Here is an 18,412-nt window from a genome sequence, read left to right as displayed (position 1 = left end):
GAGCCTTGACAACATTTTAACTTAAATGCACAGTATAAGAAGAAGAAGAAGAAGCAGTACCATCAGTGGCCATGATCATCCATCTATATTTACAGAAAATAAAAAAACACAAGCATATACTTAGTGATAAGTGGGTTTATATTCTCCATCTATATTTCTGTAATATGAACCTTAACCCGAGGAACAAATTCCAGGGCCAATTCCCATCCAACAGAAAAAAGGTAGGAGATCTCCAATTTGAGTCCCAATAAATTCTTGCAGTGGGATCACCAGACTATTGAGGTCCATGTGATGAGCTAAGTCAGAATTTGCTCAAAGTGTATCTATGGAAAAGTTGAAAGTGCAACTAATTTGGTATTCCAAAATGGCAGCTTGCTTCAGTCAATTAATTAGTAGGAATGACCCCGTACTAAGTACGGACCATTAATCTGAATTATTTCAATTTTTTGAATTATTTATATTAGACACTTAGGTTAGCTTTTGATTTAAGAGACTTACCATGTTTTATCTAGAGAATGACCCCATATTAAGGAGAAACTACAGTATCATTTAATTTAAAATTTACTATTTAACTATAAAAAATTAAATTAGAAATTAACATGGGTCTTACATCTTTGTAATTGACAATCTATTCTGACCTACTTTGTTTGAAAATCACTATTAATTTATGTTGTTTTTAATATGATTTAAGAGATCAAATGAGGTCTTATTTGTAAGAAGCAACCCATTTTAATTGGTATTTACTATTTATTTGATAAATTTATTTTTAAAAGCTAAATTAGGTTACACTTCCAAAAAAAAGTTAAATCTAGTTTGCAATTAATAAACTATTTCATCTAAAAGAATGAAACTCACACTATTTGTATTAATTGTTTGATCATTTTTATGAATTTCATTTATTTTTATTTTTATCCACTTTCTACTGGACCGGGCTCAATAAGTCAATCAATGCATGATCTGAAGTCTCCATGTCACTATGATCTCAAACGTCAAGACTCAAGGCAAAGTCGTGTTTGGCGCTTATAGGAGTTGATGGAACCTCGGGGTTGGGAGGATAAGAAGGAACCCCATCATCTCTGCTTCATCCACTCAACCAGTAACCCGAAGAGGTGTTTCGGTTGTCATATACAGCGAGATAATGAACTGCAGCCATTCCATGATCACATGGCAACATTCTTTAAATGGCAAGCTAATTAAAGCCTGCCTTGTATTGAATTTGTGTGAAGTGCTATGTTGAATCTTATTAAATTAAATAATTTTTGGATTAAATTGAATCTTATCTCGTTGGATTCAGATATTATATTAAATTAAATTAAAAAAATATGATCAGATTATTAGTATACCCAACTAAAACTAACTTCTATAAATCTGAATAAATATGATCAGTAGCGGAAAAAAAGAACTAAAACTAACTTTGGAATTACTAATCATGAATTAATAACTTCTACAAATCTGTAAGTTACAACCCTTTAATAGCAATGCCGTCTTAAATTGATGGTGAATGGTGATATTCAAAGAAAGCATGCAAGAATGGTAGTTTGAGACTTTTCTTTGCCATTTCTGTTTATACCCGCAGGTTCAAGCAAGATTTTAGGCTGGAGAAGGCATAGAATAGATAAATATTCAGGACCCTTCTGTTGGCTTGTAGTCCCGATTCTGTTGCTAGTAATCCCTATTCTGTTGCTATTTTGTTTAACAATTTGAATAAGTCATGGTCAAGTTAGTTGAATCTTTCTAGCTATTTTAATGGGATATTTTCATGTACTCCAAATCTTTAGATTCTGTTAGTAATGGCAGAAGAATAGGAGTTTAGGTGGGTTTAACCTATTATAAATAGGCCATTAGTTCACAGTTTTTTTTCAGTGTAGTCACTTGTAATCTTAAATAAAAGTTCTTCTCATATCCTCTCGTACTTTGCTCCTGTTATTCTTTGTTCCTACGTTTGGTGCTGTATCACCTTCGTCTACAATGGACAAATGTTTGTATATTTGCAAGCAGATGCAGAAATTTTCCTTGGTGCGTAAAGACAGTACAGAGAATAAAGCCTTTAATCTAGAGAGAAACCAACATCTTGTTGTTTGGAATATAGTTACTAAAAATTGTATTGAAGCTCTTAAGAGTATCTAAAAACTTTGTCTTTTAGAACATTATTTGGCCCCAATTCAATAAATTGAGTTTATTATTACATTACAAGTAAATCCATTCTCAAGCTACAACAAAGCTCAGGTGAAAAACTACAAGTAATAAAGTTAAAAACTCTCCAAGGAAACCTATAAAATAACAATAATTCATATTGAGAGGGACAAATGCAGAGTACTCTGTATTTGTGTGTTAAAATCGTCTTGACTTGGGCATATGAAGAGACTTATTGTATACCATATCTTTTCCGCATCATAAATTTTCCCTATTGATGAGTATAAGAGAAGTCTTGCAAGTTTATAATGTGGGTCAAGTTGTACGTAATCGATCAATCAAATCCGAAGAAATCTAATCTCTGAAGAGATTCAAGTCTCAACACTTGCAGCATTATTTTCTGCTTACGATGGACATTGACCAATAGCATTAGAAAATATGAGAAAAACTTTGATTGTCCACGTTCGACAGCCCGTGCTGTTATAGGCTCTCTCCATGAATTAACGTCACGGAGGGAGACACCTGTGGACAGCACAGGCTGTCCAACATAGACAAGCAAAATAATTCCGCAATTGGATCAACAGTGGGGTGATCTCTTCCATCCACACATCCCATTGTGTCATGTGACTGAGCGGAAAGATCTACTGGCCAATCAAAATTTGATTTCTTCATTATTTTAAAGGAAAAACTTTTTTTTCATGCAAAAGAAATTTTCCCAGATTCTCCTGACTCTATGTTCTTTTACGATTTGATCTCCCAGAGGATCTAATTACACAGTATCTAATTAAAAAAATCCATTTGTATATTAAATTAATTACTCAAAAGAATATAATCCTGATTGATCAAAATGGAAATTTAAGCATAATCTGTCATTACCCTAATCTCTATAACAATAAAATACGCCTCTTCTGATAACCACCCAAGCTTACTTGGTTACAAACAAGGTGTCACTGATCAATGTGGATTCTTTCTGATGCTCCGTTCATCAAGCCAGGATATAATATCATCAAAAACTTGGAATATTGCATCATCTGGTTCGCCTTCAAGTAGAGCATGGAAAGCATCCTTGTAAAGACATAATTTCTTGTCTGAACTGCTTGCCTTGTCATACAAAGCCTTACTGACTGATGAATCAGTTATTGTATCAGCTTCTCCATGCAGGATTAATAGTGGCAAAGAGACCTGTGAAGTACCATAGATGTTCTAAGTTGCCCATGCGAAAGTACTATAACTACATAGACATTTATAAACTATTAAATAACAATATGTCCGAACATGAGGAGAACCTGAAAGTATTTTACATCATGGAAATGTTGCTTAAGACAGCTAAGTTCTAGTGGATGTTGGATATGCTACCCATCCCAACTAACATTTCTTTGTATACCAGTGCTCTGAGTGCATTAGCCATTCAACTTGTGATGAAGTGGCAGTAACTGATGTCAGACAGAGTAATGACAAACTGCTTCCAACTTACAATGCACTCAAATTATTCAAGAAGAAATATGCAACTTCCAAATGTTAAAGATTAAAATTCATCTCAGCACATATAGGAATCTCTGTAACGACTTCTACCAAAAATGATGAGTTTGTGATTTGCCAGAAGTTTAGATCAGACAAATTATTCAGGAAGAAAAACGCATTCCCAGATAATTTGTTAACATAATAATTGCAATGTGAAAGATGAAGGAGAAAGAAACATTAAACCCAAAAAAAAAAACGCAAAGGCACAGGAAGTAGACATACTTCTCCCAAACGGTATTCTATCTCTTGGGTTGTTTTAAGCAACTCTACTGCAGTTCCTAACCTTGGCTTATCCTTGTAAGCAATGACATTGTAGGATGTCTGTATTTGGCAAAAAAAAAGAAATACTTAAAGACATATATCGACAATACTAAGCATCAAAAACTCATAATAAACATGACATAAACATCATATTGCAACTAAAACAAGTATGCAAATGAGCACAGCTAGCAGGAGAATGCAAACAGAAAGCATACATAACAAGGTATCCTACTTCAAAAATCTTGTGCTAGAACTGGAAAATAGTGCATGCCAAAACGTTTTTCATTTTGAAAAAATGTGTTAAGCATAGGGACCTACCAGCTTTCTTTTATTTAAGTCTCTGAATGCCATCTCTGCCATGTCTTTTTGTGGTACTAGCTTCTCTTTGGGAAGAATTTTAGCTACACCAATTAGAATCTGCTTCACTAACCAAGGTGGAACCATATCCTCTGCAATCTGCTTATGAAATATTTAGTAAATTAAATGTACAAAGTACCAATAAGAAAACTAAATGTAGAAAACTGATAGATAAAGAGAGTCAAAAAGTTCAGTTCAAAAACATACTTTGCACATTGGTGCAAGAAGAATGGCACCATTCCATGCTTTAGGTTGTTTGAGATGCACCTTTAGAGCAACTGCTCCACCCATAGACTGTCCAAACAAGAAGCTTGGAAGGCTTTGGTACTCCGGGTTTTCTGTCGATCAAAATCCATAGGAATTAGGAAAAGAGCCTTTTCTCTAACCATTGATGATTACCTCTGTATTTATTGCCTAGTCATCTTGGATTTTTTAGAGGAAGAATGAAGGCATATGTATCATGCATGCACCAATACAAAAGCATCGACACCCACCTTGTCATTGTAATTTAGTCAAATGTAAAGTATACAGCCAGGTGCACAGTCTTCATCACTTTGGAGACCTGAAGGTTACCACTTGCATGCTAGAAAGTAGATATAATTTAGTTGACATAAAAGCCAACTAACCGACATACAATTGTTCTTTAACCTACATATGAATATATGATAGACAATAAACTTAATAAGGTTTATAAGCGGGTCTTGGGTCTTAGAATAACTTAAATAAATATTAATTTACTAAGGGCTTTAAAATAAGTTACCCTAAAAAAGGAATTAAAAAGGTTGGCACAAATTCAAGAGATTGATATGAAAGAAGAGATCTCTATCTTAATTGATGTGGATAGACAACTTCTAATTTGGCTTAGGAGTATAATAGGCTATTTCAAATGGAGGAAATCTCATGGAGACAGAAATCCAGCGCATTGTGGCTTAAAGAAGGGAATAACAATATGGCTTTCTTCCATAAAGTAGCAAATGCATGAAGATGTAATACAATCTCAAGAAAAGCTTGAACGTTTGGAGTTTAGCCAAACCTCACCGGCTGAAAGGGATTGGTTAGAAAGACATTTTGAAGAAAATGAAGTGCTGACTGCAATGAAGGAGCTGATTGGGGAAAAAGCCCCTGGCCTGGACGGATTCCCAATTGCATTCTAGAAGAGGTGCTGGACTATCTTGAGGAAAGACTTACAAGCCGGTTGCAGGATTTTCATGCAAACAAATATCTTGGAAGCAGCCAATGTGGCATTTATATTATTGACTCCAAAGATGCAAGGGACCTCTGACATCAGGGACTATTGTCCTATCAGTTTAATTGGGAGCATTTACAAGGTGTTGTCTGAAGTGTTGGCAAATGTACTCAGAAACATGTTGAAATCCGTTGTGTCTCCATCACAAGTCTCCTCTGTGGATGGAAGGCAGATTTTGGATGTTCTTGATAGCAAATGAATGTATTTGATTAAAGGAAACACCAAGATTTGGCAGGTGTAATTTGAAAATTGGACATGGAAAAGGTTTATGTGGATTGCTTATTGCAAAAAATAGCTTTTCGGGTGTTGAAGGGATTGAATAGAAGCATGCTTATCTTCAGTTGTGTTATAAATCCTAATAAATGGCAGCCCAAAAGCATACTTTGCAGGGGAACGAGGATTGTGTCAAAGGGATCCTCTCTCGCCATTCTCTTCATTATAGTGGCTGAGTTCCTCCCAATATTGGTAAACAGAGCTGTTGATGGTGAATATGTAGAAGGTTTCATCTTTGGAGAAAGCAGTCAATCTATTGCACTGCTCCAATTTGCAGATGATTCCATCCTGTTTTCAAGGGCTAGGCAAGAGGACATGATTTTCTTAAGACAATCATTTATTTATTTATTTTGAGGCAGTCTGAGTTGAAAATTAATTTGAACAAAAGTGAACTGCTTCCTGTTGGAGAGGTGCCAAATATTGGGGAGTTCACAGCAACCTTGGGCTGTAGAGGCAGATCCTTGCCTTCTATAGTATACTTGTGGGCCTACCTTTAGGCGCAACTTACAGATCAAAATAATTGCTGGTTCCTGTCATAGAGAGGATGAGAAGGAAGTTGGCAGGTTGGAAGTAAGGTTACTTGTCAAGGGGGGGAGTGGCACTCATTTAAAGTGCTTTATCAAATCTGCCAGTATACTGTCTATCATTGTTCAAAACTCCAGCTTCAGTGTGAGCTCAAATGGAGAAATTGAGAAGAGATTTATTATGGGAAGGTCTCAGTGATGAAAAACATTCCACCTTGTAGCCTGGTCCAAAGTGTCCAGCCTAAGAAACAAGGAGACCTAGGCATACAATCTCTCTCATATATGAACCAAGCCCTGCTGGGGAAGTTGGAAAGGCATTATGAAAGGTAGCAATCTGTTCTCTCATTTTACCAGATTTGCACCTGGTGAAGGGAATCACATCCCTTTTTGGGAATCCAAGTGGTGTGGGATAGGGGACTAGTGTGGTGCAAGTTGGGCTGGGTTAGGTAGGATTGTAGCCCAACCTGAGGATTTGAACACCCCAACCACCAACCAAACCTAGTCAACCTTAACCTAATCTAAAATCCCTCAACCCTAACCAATCCAACCCAAAATTGACATTGGCCGGGTCCAACCTGCCTTTCTCTCATCTTCTTAAAATCTCATATACTGTTCCAAATTTTCTTAATCTTTGACTAAAAGACCTACATTGAACTTCTATGACCATAGACTGACCATATTTTTTTTATTGGTATTTGTTTGTTTGACGTTTTTATTGGTTTATTTAGTACAAAAGTGAAAAAAAATGGAATGTTTTAAATGATCAGAGCCTACTATGAATTGTAATAGATATTCTATTGAAAATCATGAAATTAGTAATAATAAAACATAAACTTAAAGAATGAAAATAACTAATGACAACTTGTCATTAGGGTCGGGACTTAAGAGTTAAGAAAAATTGATATGATTGTATGTAACAGGACTATAATAAACATGTACCATAGCAAGAGTAGAGTCGGATTAGGGTTGGGTTGGGTTGGGTTCCCCAATTTGGGAATAGAATTATCTCTGATTAGGTCATTGGAAGTAGAGAAATTAGCTCCTTCCAGGTTTAAGTGCTTCTAACTGGGTCCTCATTAACACGATTATTAATGACTCTATTTTACTATGTTTGCCTTGAGAGGTTGTAGAGAAGATGGGCCGAATGGCCCATAGGCTATTTATCCTTTTTATCTTTTATGTTCTTTGCTGTAATGGGCCTTAATTTGGGCTTTATTCTTTCTTATGTTATGTTTTTTTAATTTTCTGCCCAACTAGGGGCTTCTCTGTAAATTACTAAAGTTTAACTTAATGAAATAGAATTAAGGGAGTAAGAGAAGGAATTATGTTTGAAAATCTCTCTCTGAACCCAAGTTGCCGCCACCTTCTTCTTCTTCTTCTCTCCTCTTGAACTCTGATTTCTACTACTTTCTTTTGAATTTTTGCAACTTTTTAAACAGTCCTTTCTTCTCAAAAGGCTGTTTTTCTTCTTGGTATCAGAGCAGGCTCGTTTTTCCCTTTTTTTCACATTTTTTTCCCATACACAATGTGTATGGAGAACTGAATCGTATGAATAGTTAAAGAAACCTATTTCAGCCCAGTTGTTAGTGGTTTCTGGAGAGAAGGGGACTAGTTTTGTCGTCCTCTTGACAGATTCAAGTGTGTTACCCAAAACCCTAATTTTCTGGAGAAATCTGATTGTGGGCCCCACAGGGAGTTTGACCTGGGCGCTCAGTGACTGAAGGCCTTCTCATTCTTCGTCTTGAAGATCGAATCAAGTGGATTGGTGTTCTGTGAAGTCTACAAGGAGCGGCTGAGTTTTCTCTGTTTCTCCCAGCTTCCGGGTGTGACGCAAGTTATTGGTACGGCTGCATAGAGGTTGGCTCACAACACAGTTTTTGTTTTGTCTTCATTTGTTGTTATTCGAAGTTATTTGAAGTCATTTTTGAAGTATTTAAGAAGATGAACTCCTCTGACTTTGAAAACAAGCATGTTGCTGAATCCGGACAAGTTCTGGGAGCCTTTGTAGACTCTCTACTGGCTGTGACCACAGTCAAGCTGGATGGAACTAATTATCTGGCTTGGTCACAATCAGTAAAAATTCATATTTGTAGTAGAGGCAATGAGGTTTTATCTCCGGGAGCAAAAAGGCTCCTCTGGAAGATGATCCATCATATGAAAAGTGGATGCAAGAAAATTATACTGTTATTGAATGGCTTGTGAACTCAATGCAACCACAAATTAGTCAGCACTATTTGTGGATGAATTCAGCAAAGGAAATTTGGGATAGTGATGTGAAGAATATTCCCAAAAATTAAATGTGGCCAGGGTTTACAAAAATTAAGTCTTTATGGCAGTGGATAGTGGTCAAGCAAAAATATTCCCAAAAATTAAATGTGGCCAGGGTTTACAAGTTGAGAAGTGATGTGAAGAATTTGAGACAGGGGGAGAAACCATTAGCTGTATACTTCTCAACACTGAAGTCTTTATGGCAAGAAATAGATTTGATAGAAGTTGTAGCCTGGGACACTGCTAAGGATGTTGAGACCTACAGAAAACTGGTTGAGAGAAACAGGGTGTTTGAGTTCTTGACAGAGCTAAATCCAGAGTACGACATTACAAAGCAAAATATTTTATCCAAGGATAGTGTCTCACTGTCTCAAGCTTATGCCTTGGTAAGTAGTGAAGAAAGCAGAAGACTTATCCAGGTCCAAGGGGCTGGTCTAAATGATCACTTTGCTAATATGGGAGTGAAACCCAAGGGGGTTGCAGGGACTCCAAGTAGCTCAGGGAAGAAAGAGATTATCTGTGAGTACTGTAAAAAGCCAAAACACACTAAAGACAAGTGCTGGAAATTGCATCCTGAGCTCCTACCAATTTGGTTTCAGAAGAAGTTTGATAATATAAAGGCAGGGAGTGCCAATGTTGCTGTTGGTCCAGATAGTGATAGATACCAAACTGAAGATGACAGCTAGTGAGCAGTTAGCAGCTATGAAGGCAGAATATGAGAAGTTTGGGAGGATGATCAGTCACCTAGAGGGTGTGACCTCTTTTTCCAATCCTCCAGGAAATTCAACCTCTTCTGCATTTGCTCATTCAGGTATACGGGCTTCTGTCAATCATGCAATCATTTCAGGTAATCGTAGGATCCCTTGGATTATTGATTCTGGTGCTTCTGATCATATGGCCAGCCTTTCTACTTTGTTTGTTTCATATGATTTACTACCCGGACGTGACAAAATCACCCTAGCCGATGGCTCTCTTGCTCCTATCTCCGACAAGGGAACCATCAAGGCTATAGACTCCTTGGTTCTTCCTTCTCTTCATGTACCCAGACTAAATACAAACTTGTTATCTGTAAGTAACCTAACTAAGTCATTAAACTGTTGTGTAACCTTCTTCCCTTCCTACTGTGTTTTTCAGGATCTGGAGTCTCAGAAGGTGATTGGGAGTGGCCGTGAGGCGAATGGAATATATCTGCTGGATACTCCTAGATAGTGCCATGAACAACCTGGAAAAGCTGCTTTTGGGTCTACATCTACAGAGTCCATCAGTCAAGTCATGTTATGTCATTTTCGTTTGGGTCATCTTTCTTTTTCTGCATTAAGTCATTTATTCCCAGAACTATTTAAGGGAATTAATTTGTCCAGTCTTCATTATAAGTCTTGTGAACTATCAAAACATTGTAGAAACAGTTATCCTCTGAGTAATAAAAGATCTTCTTCTCCTTTTAATATTGTGCACTCTGATGTGTGGGGGCCTTACCACTTACCTTCTATGGGTAGCTACAAATATTTTATCTTGTTCATTGATGACTTTTCTCGATTCACTTGGATATTTTTGAAGTCCCGTGATGAAGTTCCCAGACTTGTGAGGCAATTCCATGAATTTGTCCTAACCCAGTTTGATACCATAATTAAAATTTTCAGATCCGACAATGCAAAAGAATATTTTGAGAAAAACCTGGCCTGCTATCTCACTGATTTAGGGGTTATTCATCAAAGCTCCTATATTAGGACCCCAGAACAGAATGGAGTTGCTGAAAGAAAAAAGACATATTGTTGAAGTTGCAAGAAGTATTCTATTTGCCTCACATGTCCCTACAAAATTTTGGGGTGATGTTGTTCTCACTGCTACCTACCTTATAAACCGTATGCCATCCAGGGTTTTAGGGTTTAAGTCTCCCTTCAGTCTTCTTCATCCAGACAAGGATCTTTCTTCTATTCCTCTTCATGTATTTGGATGCACTTGTTATGTACATATCCCAAGTGTCCAGAGACATAAACTTGAACCAAAAGCCCACAAGTGTATATTCCTTGGTTATTCCCCCACATAGAAGGGTTACTATTGTTTTGATCCGAAGACTGACACTTGGTATGTCTCAATGGATGTCACCTTTGATGAGCTTTCTTCCTATTATGGTTCTTCTCTAGAGAGACATTGTCCAAAGGGGGAGGATTTGTCATAGGTGTTTGCTCTTCCCCTTCCTGTCCTAGTTGAGTCTTTTGCTAAGTCTCTTCCTCCTTCAAATGAGTCAAGAGAGGATCAGTCACTTCACTCTCATTCCAGTGTTCCTATTCCTCCTCTTTTACCTCCTCGCCCTCTTTTTAATCCTAGGTTGTACCAATGGCAGAGAACCAGAAATGAGCAGATTGTTTCCCCTACAACACTTGAGCCTCATGCACTTCCAGTTACAGAAGACATAATAGGTACTGTTTCAGCCCCTTTGGAGCCATCCTTCCCAGACCTTGATATCCCCATTGCTATTAGGAAAGGAAAAAGGAAGTGTACTGCACATTGCATTTCCAAACACCTTTCTTATAGTTTGCTCTCTCCTTCATATTTTGCCTACCTTTCTTCTGTTGCTTCTAACCCAATTCCCAGGTTTGTGTCAGAAGCTCTTATTATTCCAGAATGAAGGGATGCTATGAGAACAGAAATTGATGCCCTGCACAAGAATGACACTTGGGAAGTGATTGATTTGCCTGAAGGGAAGGATCCAGTAGGTTGTAAGTGGGTTTTTACTATCAAATATCATGCTAATGGCACCATTGAAAGGTACAAGGCTAGGCTGGTTGCAAAAGGCTATACACAGACATATGAGATTGATTATCTAGAGACCTTTGCCCCTATTGCCAAGATGACTTCTGTGAGAGTTCTGCCATCTTTGGTTGCACACTCAGACTGGACACTTTATCAACTAGATGTAAAGAATGCATTTCTGAATGGAGAGTTACATGAAGAGGTCTATATGTCTCTTCCTCCAGGGATGTATGAAACAGACATGAAAGGAAAGGTCTGCAGGCTAAAGAAATCTCTTTATGGACTCAAACAATCCCCTAGAGCATGATTTAAAGGCTGCCCTTGTTAGCTTTAGCTATGTACAGACACAGCCTGATCATACCCTCTTTGTGAAGAGGAGAGGATCCTTGGTCGTTTACCTGATTGTGTATGTTGATGATATTGTTGTGACTGGTAATGATGTCTCAGGGATTAATGATCTCAAATCTTTCCTTCATACAGAGTTTGAGATCAAAGATCTGGGGGAATTTGGATACTTTCTTGACATAGAAATTGCTAGATCCAAGGATGGGATCCTTATCTCTCAGAGAAAGTATGTTCTTGATTTGCTCTCTGAAACAGGGAAAATAGGTGCTAGACCAGTTGCTACTCCTATCGATATGAGCCATAAACTCTCTGTTTCAGATGGAATATTGTTAGAAGATAAGGGAGTCTTCCAGAGACTACTTGGAAAACTTCTTTATCTATGCATGACTCGGCCAAACATTGCATATGTTGTCAGTTGCATCAGTCAGTTCATGCATGCTCCAAGGGATACTCACATGGCAGCAGTAGAGCGGATTCTATGTTATTTGAAGGGCTCCCCTGGAAAGGGAATTCTATTTGCTAAGCATGGCCATATGAAACTTGAAGCCTACACAGATGCTGACTGGGTCGGAAACATTGATGACCAAAGATCTACCTCTAGGTACTATAGCTTGGTGGCAGGTAATATTGTCTCTTGGAGAAACAAAAAACAATCAGTTATTGCTCGATCTTCAGCCGAAGCAGAATACAAAGGCATGGCTCATGGAGTTTTTGAACTATTGTGGCTTAGATCCTTGATGGAGGAACTGGGTATTGAACATGATAAACCAATGATGTTATATTGTGATAATCAGGCCTCCATCAACATTGCTCACAACCTAGTGCAACATGACAGAACTAAGCATATTGAAGTTGACAGACACTTCATTCGAGAAAGAGTGGCTTCTGGAGAAGTGTGTCTACCTTTCATCACCTTTGAAGGACAGTTAGTTGATTTCTTCACCAAGGGCATTCCCAAGGCTAAACTTCAGCATGATACTGGCAAGCTTGGCATGATTGACATCTATGCTCAGCTTGAGGGGGAGTGTAGAGAAGATGAGTCGAATGGCCCATAGGCTATTTATCCTTTTTATCTTTTATGTTCTTTACTGTAATGGGCCTGAAATTTGGGCTTTATTCTTTCTTATGTTATGTCTTTTTAATTTTTTGCCCAACTAGGGGCTTCTCTGTAAATTACTAAAATTTAACTTAATGAAATAGAATTAAGGGAATAAGAGAAGGGATTATGTTCGAAAGTCTCTCTCTTTGAACCCAAGCTGCCACCACCTTTTGAATTTTTGCAACTTTCTAAACAGTCCTTTCTTCTCAAAAGGCTGTTTTTCTTCTGAGGTGAAATTCTTCTGCATATGGTAGTAATCCAGGGGAATTAGAGTAGTAAGCTCTACCCATTCCCTTTCACATCACTGTATTGTTTCACTTATCTCTTTTTGTGTGCAACCACCATTAATGTGCAGTACCCCCGTCCGTTGTTGAACTATCCTACATCTCCTTGTCAATCATCAGACAATGATTGAAAACTTTCATACTCATGTTTGAAGCACCAAAACCCAAGCCATCCAGATATTAGTAGGCTTTTGTTTGCATGGAGTCATGTTCCAGTTTTCTGTGACTTAGAGCAATCTCATGAGGAGGTGGAGTCCTGGAGTTTCTATCAGTTACTGTGGGTTGCAGCAGATTGACCTTCAGAAGCATTTCAGTTGATTGATTCACCATGAGAACCTAGCCTGATATTGCATGTTCTCAACCAGTCAGGATGGTGATTGTGTCCCCAAAATCACCCCCCCCCTCCACCCCTGCACCCCTCCACCCTCACCAAAAAATAAAAAAAAATGAAAATGTTGTTAAGCTTAGTTTTGATAACTTGGCATTGAGAAATCCTGGACATTCTGGGATAAGCAGAATTTTCAAGGATAGCAGAGTTGTGGTGATGCATTGCCTACTTGGGTCCTAGAAGAGATGGTGATTCAGTGAGAGCAATACACCTTCTCTCTTCCATGGACTTAAGTTATCCTTTCCTATGGGCTTCAATAGGGTTGTTATTAAGATTCAATCCCAGGTCGGCCAATGTGAACTCTGAGATGCTTGCTTGGGGTGGGGGTGGGGGTGGGGGACAAACGAACTCATTCTACTGTGGATGTTATTGCCAGCCCAAAGGTTGAGCATTTTGTTTCTATCCTTTCTCTTGTATGCCTCATTTTGTTTCTATCCTTTCCTAGTTACTACTAAGGAACCAAATTCTTCCATTTCTGATAAAGAAATAAAGAAAACCACTATTTTTAGTAAGCATTTACAAAAAGTTGCTTGATCAAAAGATAAGCTAATTTTAGTCCATTAAGGAAGTGATATCTCACCTTTGACCTTGGAGAAATGCTCTATTACATCATCAACAATCCTGTCAAAGCTTGGAATATATCCATGAAGACCTTCTGATAGACCAAAGCCAGGGTAATCCATTGCAAAAACTCCATAGCCAGATGAAGCCAACTTTCTAGCTATTCCTGAAGACAATGCATATAAAAAAAAAATTAGTTTCTTCCAGGATACCTAGAGAAGAAACAAAACTCATCATTTCTTTCTGAAACGGTCACATGCCTTCAACAAAAAATGTGCAAGTGTCCCCATAACCATGACAGAAACAAACCACAGCTTTTAATGGAGAAATCTCTGGAAGCCAACTTTTAGAGAAAATTTCCAACCCTCTAGAGTTCACCTCATATGACTGCATAAACAGGATCTAAAATGATTATCTTGTTTGGAAATATAAAAAAAAAAACAATATCCTCACAGAGCTCATAAAAGAAAGTGATGGAATTTATGAACTACTAGTTCCTTGTATGATGATCTGGCAGCTTCTGTAAAATGCCTTAATAGAACTGGATCACTAATCACAAAATACATGAAGAAGCAAGCATGCTACAAACCAAATTCCCATTAAATATGTGTTTTGTCTAGAATTTGGATGAGACTGCTTATTGAATGCAATCGTGCTTTTTTTTGAAGAATTTGGATGCATCTATCCTGCTTTGTTTGTGTCTTAGGAAAAAAGTTAACTCATCAGGAAAAAATATTGTGGAAGATGAGGGAAGAGAATTTCATTTCAAGCATTTTTAGTTAGGGATGTCAAAACAAATAGCATGGTGACATTTTAAATATGAACATGATACTTATATATGCTTTAAGATAACCTATAAAGACTACTGTGTTTACCAAATAAATAAATAAATCGAAAAACTACTGCATAAATACAATGAATGTCTGAACTGTTTACCTCCTTCATCTTCAAGCCATCATATGGAATCTGTTACATGGTAAGAAAAAAAAATGATTATTATCAATTAATTTCCCAAAGAAGGCAATCGATGCACATATACACCTCTTTCATATCAAACCACTCTTTATTAGGTGGAAAATAAAAACCACTACCTGCATCACAACAACAACAAGAGAGAAAATAAAATAAGATATAAGAACTTTCAAAATGTCTTGGAAACATACAAATGCATCTTATCCGGTATCAACACAATCCATTTTCAAAAGAAGGTTACATATACTGGAAAAGAGAGTGTGATAGTGAAACAATTTGCCTTCAAATGCTCAGTTGTACATTTGCAGCATGAACATGAATAGAGTGTAATTAGTATTGCAAGACAGAACAGTTTAATGAGAACAGTGATGGTTACATCTGTTGGCTATTCCTCCTCATGGATGGGATGCACTTTTCTTTGTTGAGCTAAAAAGAAGAACGAGTAGCCTACAAATTGACTTGTTATGTCTTGTTTCAAATTAGTGGATAGTTTCCACTAAGGGTGATCTGTGATCATTCTTGGCTCGGCCCTGAAACATGGTCTGGCCCAGCCCGCAATTTTCCCAGTAAGGCTTGGGCCCAACACTTCAGGTCCATAAAATATTATATTATATTATACATTACATTTAATAAATCATATATTATATATATGTTGTATATGCAAATGCAAGTAGAAAAGTTTTGATAGCCTGTTTTGATATAAAATCTGTAAAAGAAAGAAGAGAAAGAAGAGAGGAAAAGGTTTCTACTAGAAGAAAGAGAAGAGAGATAAAAGAGAATGGAGGAAAAGCCAAAAATATGATCTGGCTGCCCCTTTCATTAGATTGTATACTCATAAATAAAGAGTGTACAAGTACAAGCATGCCCTTGGTAAGTCAACCACTTGTAAGAAGCTAAAAAGTCACACTTAATTTAAACATAAACTAATGGGCCTAAGGCCCAACAACTACCTAACTAAATTATGTAAATAAAAACAAATAAAATCGGCCCACAAATCAACACAAACATATATAATAAATTATATATTAAAAATTTTAATATATAATAAACATATCCATGAGCTGACACATGTATCAACTCATGAGTCAACTCACATAACAGAGAATAGCTTATTGTCTATGGTTGTCTTCTTATATAGATGAAAGCAAGGCCTCCATTCTACCCCCTAAGGAGACAACCATGTATTGAAGCTCAAACCCTATAATTTGTGTCATAGGTGATAGGCTCAAAGCTAAGCCAAATCCGGCCCAACTTGGGCCTATGTAATATTTTTTTATGTATTACATAACATGCAATTTAAATTTTCATTATTTAATATTTTGAGCCCAAAGCCCAAACTTGCTTGGCCCTGGCCCATACAGCTCCAAGCCCAAGCTTATATTTTAGGCCTGGGCCCGAGCCTAGGTTATAACCCTTAACATAGGTGCTAAGCCTGGCCTAGCCCATGATCAGCCCTAGTTTCAACTATCTCTTGGCTTTCTCTACAAACTCCTACATGTTGAAGGAGGGGCTTCTTGAGATATTGCTCAAGTTGAGTTTTCCTTCTTTGAGAATGAGAAAAAAGAAGAGAAAGGCATACATCTTTGGTAAAAGAGAAGAAAAAATCTATCATCCTGTTTGAACAAAGAAACAAAGGTTGAAATCAATCCATTTTCTTTGGGTGTTTTGCAAGCTATTTCTACCAATCTCCTGCTGCAGTTTTAAGTATTCTCTATCAAGATTTTTTTGGTGGATTTCTTGGCTCTTGACAGGCTGGTTTGAAGAGGTTTTATGCAGTCCATAATTGGTGAGATCTTTTCTTTATTCTTGTTAATTGAAATACATGTTTTTTTATAGTTAATGGTTACATTGTATATCAAAGAGTGTATTCTCTTAATTTTGAAACATTTTAGTTGTAACTAGAGTTTTCCCTCCGCATTGGAGGGTTTTCCATGTACAAAATCCAGGTGTCTCATATCTTGAAGTTGCTTACTTTTTTATTCATTGAATTGTTTGACATGTCATTTCTTTACATCATGATTGCTGCACGTTTTTCTATTAGGTTTTTCCTTGATTTATTCACAGATGGGAGAGGTTGGTTTGAGTTTCCTAGTAACATCAGTTCCATCAATCTACTCAATGGAGCAATGCCAGCAAGAAAATGAAAAATCAATGCCAACCGAGCAAACCAATAAACATCCTCATCATTCTAGTAAGGTGCAAAGAACATAAGTTATGGCATAAGAGAGTGTTTGAAGGCACATTCTTTCATGATGTATTTAGCATAGGGAAAGTGTTAATGGAGATTCCTGCTAATTAAGAAACTTCCTTGCTGAGATAGTTATATTGTTCGTATTTCCTAAACCTTACAAGGCGTGGAGTGCCTGGGTCACTAACAACAGACAAAAAGTAAATCCAACAGTTTTCTTTTACTTAAATGTGCAATTCTGCATTTTGAGTCTGAACGCATTCATCGAAAAAATTGCTCAAAACTGGGTTAAAAACTCAAAAAGATAATGCGTTTTGCACATGATATAATGAACTTGTCAAAATGCGTCTAAATCAAGGCATCCAAATGCCCTTGTAGGAGAACAAGAAAAAAAATGCACAATAAGTGACTCTTAATCTATATAGACAATTTGAATCAGTAGCCTTGTTGCATAAATTGAACCAGGCCAGCAGTGAGTCCAAACTGAAATCAACGTTCAATACAAACTTAAATTGAAACAGAGAAATTGAAACGGTGTTCAATTAATCAAACACCACGTTTTCAATTCTATCAATCAGAAGTACAAACACGAATATGCACTCGCACTGACAAATAAGCAAACATAGAAAGATCAAATACTGATACCCAACACTGCAAAGAGGAATACCTTAAGCAAACAATGATCTATTCCAAGCTGAATTTCCTTGAATGCCTCACGAGCACGACGCCTCGCAGCAACATCATCCATGTTGGCATCTAAAATCTTCTGCAGCTCCTTGTCTACGCCTTCGAACTTCATCGTTGGCGCCTTTGAGGTTCGCCTCGCCTTCCTCCTTTTCCTCTGCACAAATCCTATAATAATAATAATCTAAGAAAGAAAAGAATAATTCAAAGTTCTTCCTGTCATGCGTAGAAGAAAAAGAACAGCGGCCAATGTTGAAAAACTGATATACCGTCCAATGAGAATGGAGAACAAGTTAGCCCGAAAGTTGCAGTTTTTATTAAAGCCATATTGGGAGGTTCCAAACTTCTAAGCCTAGAGACACCGTTGGACGACAGGACTGAATTTGTAGACGCAAACAACAAAGTAAGCGCGCATCATAGCTGACTGACTGCAAATCCGGTAAATTACTGATTCCCCCACCTTCCAAATTAAATACCGAAACCTCCCCTTTCAATCTTTCATTTCCAAAAAAACAGACGTTATTCGTCGAATTACGTAATCACACAAAAATCTC

The 18,412-nt window shown here is 37.3% G+C and overlaps 1 protein-coding gene across 4 annotated transcripts; it reads right to left on the bottom strand.

Annotated features, from left to right (window-relative positions):
- Positions 1-2,917: 2,917 nt before the first annotated feature.
- LOC104602091 (alpha/beta-Hydrolases superfamily protein) lies at positions 2,918-18,285 on the bottom strand. 4 transcript variants are annotated; one of them, XM_010265657.3, is made up of 9 exons: positions 18,128-18,284; positions 17,842-18,026; positions 14,951-14,980; positions 14,275-14,401; positions 14,034-14,180; positions 4,480-4,610; positions 4,234-4,371; positions 3,877-3,975; positions 2,918-3,315 (listed from the first exon to the last, which is right to left on the bottom strand). In XM_010265657.3, the coding sequence occupies exons 1-9, from the start codon at positions 18,183-18,185 to the stop codon at positions 3,088-3,090; spliced, it is 1,143 nt and encodes a 380-aa protein (XP_010263959.1). In that variant the 5' UTR covers positions 18,186-18,284; the 3' UTR covers positions 2,918-3,087. The 4 variants fall into 4 exon arrangements, with proteins under 4 accessions (XP_010263959.1, XP_010263965.1, XP_010263962.1 ...); XM_010265663.2 differs by having other exon boundaries at positions 17,842-18,015; positions 18,128-18,267; XM_010265660.3 differs by having other exon boundaries at positions 17,842-18,042; positions 18,128-18,143.
- Positions 18,286-18,412: the final 127 nt, after the last annotated feature.

Source organism: Nelumbo nucifera, chromosome 3 (genome assembly GCF_055504915.1).
Source record: "Nelumbo nucifera cultivar China Antique chromosome 3, China Antique-T2T, whole genome shotgun sequence".
NCBI classification, from domain to species: Eukaryota; Viridiplantae; Streptophyta; class Magnoliopsida; order Proteales; family Nelumbonaceae; genus Nelumbo; species Nelumbo nucifera.
Note: the sequence above shows the minus strand (reverse complement) of the source record. Positions and strands in the feature narration are given on the sequence as shown.

What these genes read in the sequence shown, in the direction of transcription:
- LOC104602091 (XM_010265657.3), bottom strand. Translation starts at nt 18,185, where the DNA reads ATGGCTTTAATAAAAACTGCAACTTTCGGGCTAACTTGTTCTCCATTC. An exon ending in TTCTCCATTCTCATTGGACG is followed by an intron (nt 18,027 to 18,127) that starts GTATATCAGTTT and finishes TTATTATTATAG; the next exon opens with GATTTGTGCAGAGGAAAAGG. An exon ending in ATGGCTTGAAGATGAAGGAG is followed by an intron (nt 14,402 to 14,950) that starts GTAAACAGTTCA and finishes CTGTTTATGCAG; the next exon opens with TCATATGAGGTGAACTCTAG.